We start from the raw sequence: 6,569 nt of genomic DNA, 5'->3' as shown, positions 1-6,569 counted from the left end.
ATTAGTAAAATATCGAGAGTCGTGACATGATCATAACACGATCATGACATAAGAAAATGTATTATTCACGAGCTTTCAAGTACTCCGTATTATATATATATATATATATATATATATATATATATATATATATATATATATATATATATATATATATATATATATATATATATATATATATATATTAACAACTCCTTTTTCTTATAAAATATTAATAGCAGTTACCTAATACAGGTTGAAAAGTTAAACTACAAATTATTAAACGTTATGTTGATTATTTTTCTTATAAATGAAGGATTAAAACAAATACGAAGTATATCTATGTCCAATAAAAAGTACAAGTGGGTCACTAGGGTATTTAATACTCAATAATCAAGTCAAAATTGACTTGAGTGCAAAGTATGGACTCTAACTTTCGATCTAAGGACCTCGATTAGAGTTAAGTGGTAGGAAGGGGTGTTGTTGGTTAACTTTTGTGAAGCCTCCAAAATGATATAGTGAGTGAATACGGTTGATCGAGGTGAGAATGATTGGCCTTCAAATGAACCTAAACCATCGTATTTATAGGTGTACAAAATAACGATTACCAAATAACCATTATTCCACTATTGCTCACTAAAAGAATATTCCAGAATAGGGTGGTTATGGTCTGATGTGTACAACCCATGATTTAGCCCGCGTATACTGACATGGCCCGAAATATCTGAAAGCCCGATAAGGGCCTTCAATCCTTGAACGTGCACGCTATACCTTAGCGTGACATATTACTTCAATAACCAAAGCGTTTCCCACAATAAAAATAGTTTTAGCAAGTCTAATGTTATAAAACGCCAATCAAAAAAGTGAGTTTTATAAATTATACGTCATGCGTATTGCACGTGACGTGTTTCGCTAGACACACGTCATTACTCATCTTCTTCAATTGCTTTCTCCACAACCTATGGTACCAAAACAACAACCATCACAATATTCTTTATATATATAAGATATCGTTTTTACATCTAAGCAGAAAAATTCAAGAATAGACGAGTTATGAGTTTCTTGAACTGAAGTCAGATAAAAAATTCAAAATTTACATAAAAGTTACATGGGTCATAGGAGGTATATGACCCCCTTGCCCCTTAACAAAACCGTCCATGTGACGGATTGGTTGGTGGTGCCATCAGCGCTAAAATTGACGAGTATAAAGACGGAAAATTGACGCTCTTCTTCATGGAAATGTTCATGACGTAACAACCAAAACTATATACAAAGATGCTATGCTTGCATGCCACATGACCCACATGCGACAATTTGTAAAAGTCATTCCAAACCGAACTCGGTGTAACGTGTGAAACTTCTTATGTGACGTAATGATTTATAGTTCTTTTGAATTTTTCTTAATCGTAATATTGTAATATATAAAACAAAACAATACCAGAAATTATATTTAATTTATTACGTATTTAAAATTATAAAGTTTAACAAATAAGACGTATTGCATGTGGCTCGTGTTGCCCTTTGCACCACAAAAAGAGAGTCGTGAAACACAACCCTTCTCGTCACCAACACATTTCTGTAATAACTGCCAAAATTTTGTACCTAAGTCATCCAAATACCAGTCCTCCTTATTAAACCCTCAAAAAAATGTAAATAAATAAACTTTTATTTTATTAGTATTAATAAAATTATAATTCAAAACCACCACACAAACACTTGGTGTGCATCTGCATTCTGCAATCAACATTTGCTGCTCTGTTTTAAGTTTTTAACACATGCATAGTTGAATACAATAAATACTTCAATTTTTATTTATTTTTTTGTAAGGAAAATGGAAACACCAACAAATGTGACAATCAAAGGGATTCTTGGTTTGTTGATGGCAAATGTTGATGATAATAACAATAATAAAAAATTGATTTCATTAGGCATGGGTGACCCCACTGTTTTTTCTTGCTTTACTACAACTGGTGTTGCTGAAAATGCTGTTGTTGATGCTATTCATTCTCAGAAATTTAATGGCTATTCACCTACTGTTGGTCTTCCTCAAACAAGAAGGTGTTTATATTATTTTATTGTTTTCAATTTATTTCTGCAATACTAATACTAATACAACAATTCTCTCTCTCTCTCTCTCTCTGTGTGTGTGTGTGTGTGTGTATTGATTTAGGATCAAATAAGCAATTAAATGCAATTAGAATTTAGAAACCGTAAGAATTGATGTGGACCAATCAATTTCATAAGTATGTGTGGATTAGAGATGCAATGCATCATCAGAATTGTGGCTGCTCATTGGAAATGATTGGCTCAGATTTGTTCTTATCCGTATTTGAGTTCTAATTGGAAACCTTTTTATGTATGTTATGTATGTGGGTGTTTATTGTGTGCGAGTAATGAACACTAGCTGTTTGTAGAAATGCTTGAATCATGAAATGAAAAAAAAAATTACTGTATCAATTTTGGGCAAAATATGGAGAATTTTATGCGAAATATGCCGCTTATGGGGCAAAATATGAAGATTTTTGGGAAAAAGAAAAAAAAATTCCACCGGGGCCAAAACAAAAAAAAATCCAAAATTTGTACACTAAAAATTTCAAATCCAGCTTTACCCTCCTAGTTTCACCCCTACTGTAGGTAGTTGATAATTTAGAGGGTTGTTATTAAGTGGATGTCATGAATTAGAAGTTTAGGTGATAAAAAGATTAGTTGACAACTTTCCAAAAAAGGAAAAATATACGAAAAAGATGGTTTTTAGGTGAAAAACATTATAGGGCAGAGTGCTAAAAATTAAAATGTCAAACCTTTGGTGCTAGATATTTGCTTTCTGGTGGGTTGGATAAAAACTAAAAACCAAATGTTATGGCCACAAATTAAAATGGCTAGGGTTTGCCATGTACCTTCTGTTTCGAGTTTGTGTTGTTTTGATGTAATGTTCTTCGGTGTTTGTAGGATTCTGTTAGGTGAGGTTCGGTTATAGATAGTTTGTTTTTACCGCTTTCTAGGTACGAGCCTCACTGGTTACATTCTTGTATCTTTGGTTAAAGACGTTTTCTTTTGGAAAACGCTTTAGTTTCCATATGAGTTTTCGTTTTTTTCGCCAAAAAAAGGTTATAGTATTGAAAATTTGCTGTTATGCCTAAAAAGTGTTGATTTATTGTTTTGCCTGAAATACAAGAAATTTTGGCTTATTATTTCTTTGTTATTTGAACTTTGATGAACACAGGGCTATCAGTGAATATTTGTCTGTTAATCTTCCATACAAGTTGTCCCCAGATGACGTGTATGTAACAGCAGGCTGCACACAAGCTATCGAAATTGCGATATCAACTCTAGCCGCACCAAATGCAAACATCTTGGTTCCAAGACCAGGATTCCCCATTTATGAACTTTGTGCAGCGTTTAGGAATGTTGAAATTCGCCATTATGACCTTTTACCTGAGAATGGGTGGGAGGTTGATCTTGATGCGGTTAATTCATTGGCTGATCAGAATACCGTTGCTATTGTAATTATAAATCCTGGAAACCCATGTGGAAATGTTTATAGTTATCAACATTTAAAGAAGGTATTTGCATATCACACAATGGATACTATTATTGTATTTGGGTAATATGCGAGGGACTAATTTTGGATTTTATGTAAGTAGATTGCTGAAACTGCCAAGAAGCACAAGATTGTTGTAATAGCAGATGAGGTTTATGGGCATTTAGCTTTTGGAGCGAACCCGTTTGTGCCAATGGGTGTATTTGGATCCATGGTGCCCGTGCTTACACTCGGGTCTTTGTCAAAAAGATGGATAGTTCCTGGTTGGCGGCTTGGATGGTTCGTGACCACTGATCCTAATTCCATTTTCAAAAATGCCAAGGTACAATAAGTTCATATCGTATGCAAGAAGTTAAATTACTGTGTGCCCTGACTGTAAAAATCTTGTTTTAAAATTACTCCAAAGGCTTGAGTTGTAACTGAGTAAAATATACACTTATGCACACAAAAAAAGCTATCGAGTGCCATTTATCTTGGAGCATTTCGTTCATTTTATTTTTTCTTGTTCCGTTTTTTTCAGACAGTTGAGCGTCTTAAGAAGTACTTTGATATATGTGGGGGTCCCGCGACCTTTATACAGGTCCGTACATTTTCTAATAAAAACTTGATTGTCATATTCTGATTTTTGAAAATAGCATAAACATCCCAAAGTGAATCTGTTTCGTGCTGTGTAAATTGCATATTTGGCGTTTCAGTCAGCAGTACCTCAAATACTCAAGGAAACAAGTGACACATTTTTCACACGAACTCTCAGCTTATTGAAACACAGTTCGGATCTTTGCGTTCAGAAAATAAAAGACATTCCGTGCTTAACATGCCCGACAAAACCGCAGGGATCTATGGCAATGATGGTCAAGTTAGACGTTTCACTACTACGAGATATCAACAATGATATCGACTTCTGTTTTAAGCTAGCTAAAGAAGAATCTGTTATCCTTCTTCCAGGTGATCACCTGCTATCTGATATCCTTTGATGACTTGTACTAATGGTGACAATTTGGGCGGGTCAGGCAGATTAAATAACTGGTCAAAATGGGGTAAAACGATTTTAAGTGTCCTTTTGGACCAACCCATTAACACTTTTTTGGGTCCATATAACTTGTTACTCATACGTAAAACAGTTCAAGAGATTTAAAATGTTGAAAACACTTGCTCTCGACTTAAAAGTTAAAACCCGTTTTACTTGGCCATGACCTGTTTCATATCTAGTTAGTTACAGGGGCAGAAATAAAGTGGGACGGGGTGGGGCGCCCGCCCCCAGTGGATTTGAAATTTTCAGACTCAAAAATTTGTATCATAAAATTCATAATTGCAGATCCTTTGGTTTTGCAGGGCAAACAGTGGGACTAAAGAATTGGGTCCGGATAACTTTTGCTGCGGAACCATCTTCTCTTCAAGAAGCACTTGAAAGAGTCGAGTCATTTTACCATAGGCATTCTTATGAACCTAATGGTTTTGTCAAGTTTGAACCATGATTGAAGAACTTGGCACTTCAACCCCAAATAATTTTATTAATTTATTATTTCTGAAAGTAGCTTTATATGCTCTTTGTTGTATAGCCATAGCCAATGTAACAATAAATGTATAATAGTTGTATCATGATTATTTGTGTTATTATGCACATAGTGTTGATACTGAAAATACTGAAACTAGCTTTTTATACTAAACACTTCTGCAGCTGTAAAATTGGGAAAAGGTTTATAGAATAGAACCCATATGTGTTTGTTAAATATTTTATTGATCATTTCCAGTATCTACAGTTTATTATATAATTTATTTTGGGTATTTTCTTTTTGCCGTTAGCAGAAGTATGTAACTTGTATTTCAACGCTCCAATTAGAATGTTAATTAATCACATAAAATGACATGTGTTTTTTTCTTTTTACTTGTTTGTTTTTGCATAAAAGCAATGGCTTTTCTGCATTGCCACAAACAAAAAATAAAACTAAAATGATTTTTTTGTTGATAATCAACTGTATATATAACGTACGGAGTATAAGGGTTGATAAAGATTAAGTTTAAAAACAAATGCCCCCATGCAGGATCGAACTACAGACCTCCAGTTTACAAGACTGGCGCTCTACCACTGAGCTATAAGGGCTCATTTATAAATTTAATTATAAAATAAACTTAGAAACTATGATTCGTTAACCTACCTAAATCATCGTTTCATTCAATGAATTTCAGATGGAGGTTTTGAAGAAGGCAAGTTCTCTAGGGTTATCTTTTTTTTTTTTTTGAACGGCAAGATTGCATCAGTCCGGACCAAAGCCTAGTCATCATTTGCACACACACACGTTCGGGCAGGAAACCCGAACCACGATCACAGGGATCCAAATCCTTAAACCATCCCGAGGGGCAGGCGGGCCGGACCTTAGTCCCGGATCGGGTCTGTAAAACCTTCCCTTTGGGCTGACCTCAATGGAGCCTATTTCAGTCCATGTTTAATTTGGTCATTCAGAAGCCAGGTTCGAACCCTGGACCTCTTACCCGGCGAGGGTGTTAAACACCACCGCATACCACTCAGGCAAATGCCTCGGTGGTAGTTCTCTAGGGTTATCTGCTTCACAATACTTTAAATTGCTCTAAATTTTACCTACTCGTGTACTTCCTGTTTCCGCTTCAATTGAAACTGGAAATTGGATTTTCATTTCCTTATTGTTAAATTTTATTTTGTGGGAAACAGATGCAGGATTCCACTCACTTACAGAGATTCAATCTTAGCTTCTCTTAAGATTTTAGAGTACAAAACAAGCATTCTGATCATTTGGACTTCGTAAGTTTAGATTCGTGAATATTCTCTTTTGATGATTGATGCTAGAACTAAACATGTTCTAGCTTTCTTTCTGAAATGACCTCGACTCATAATCGAAAAACGAAAAACTTCTTTTTTAAGCTGAGGTGGTACGGCGCACCCCCTATAAATGCGGCGCATCATTATCCAATTGTTACTGAATCGGGACCAGGATGCGGCCCATCCCCAGATGCGCCGGATATGATTATCCAATTTTCACTTATTTGCCACTTTGACCTAAATCTGAAAACCCAA

At 35.0% G+C, this 6,569-nt stretch overlaps 1 protein-coding gene and 1 non-coding gene across 2 annotated transcripts; one reads left to right on the top strand and one right to left on the bottom strand.

The window, feature by feature from the left end:
- Positions 1-1,604: 1,604 nt before the first annotated feature.
- On the top strand, positions 1,605-5,228 carry LOC139891098 (probable aminotransferase TAT2). The gene is made up of 6 exons (XM_071874026.1): positions 1,605-2,037; positions 3,203-3,542; positions 3,624-3,842; positions 4,041-4,100; positions 4,216-4,465; positions 4,853-5,228. Exons 1-6 carry the CDS (start codon positions 1,811-1,813, stop codon positions 4,993-4,995), a joined length of 1,239 nt encoding a protein of 412 aa, XP_071730127.1. The 5' UTR covers positions 1,605-1,810; the 3' UTR covers positions 4,996-5,228.
- A 321-nt stretch (positions 5,229-5,549) lies between these two features.
- Positions 5,550-5,621, bottom strand: TRNAT-UGU (transfer RNA threonine (anticodon UGU)). Its single transcript has one exon. It is a non-coding gene; the product is annotated as a tRNA-Thr (tRNA).
- Between the last annotated feature and the right edge of the window lie 948 nt (positions 5,622-6,569).

The sequence above is a fragment of the Rutidosis leptorrhynchoides genome, chromosome 2, assembly GCF_046630445.1.
Source record: "Rutidosis leptorrhynchoides isolate AG116_Rl617_1_P2 chromosome 2, CSIRO_AGI_Rlap_v1, whole genome shotgun sequence".
NCBI lineage: Eukaryota > Viridiplantae > Streptophyta > Magnoliopsida > Asterales > Asteraceae > Rutidosis > Rutidosis leptorrhynchoides.
Note: the sequence above shows the minus strand (reverse complement) of the source record. Positions and strands in the feature narration are given on the sequence as shown.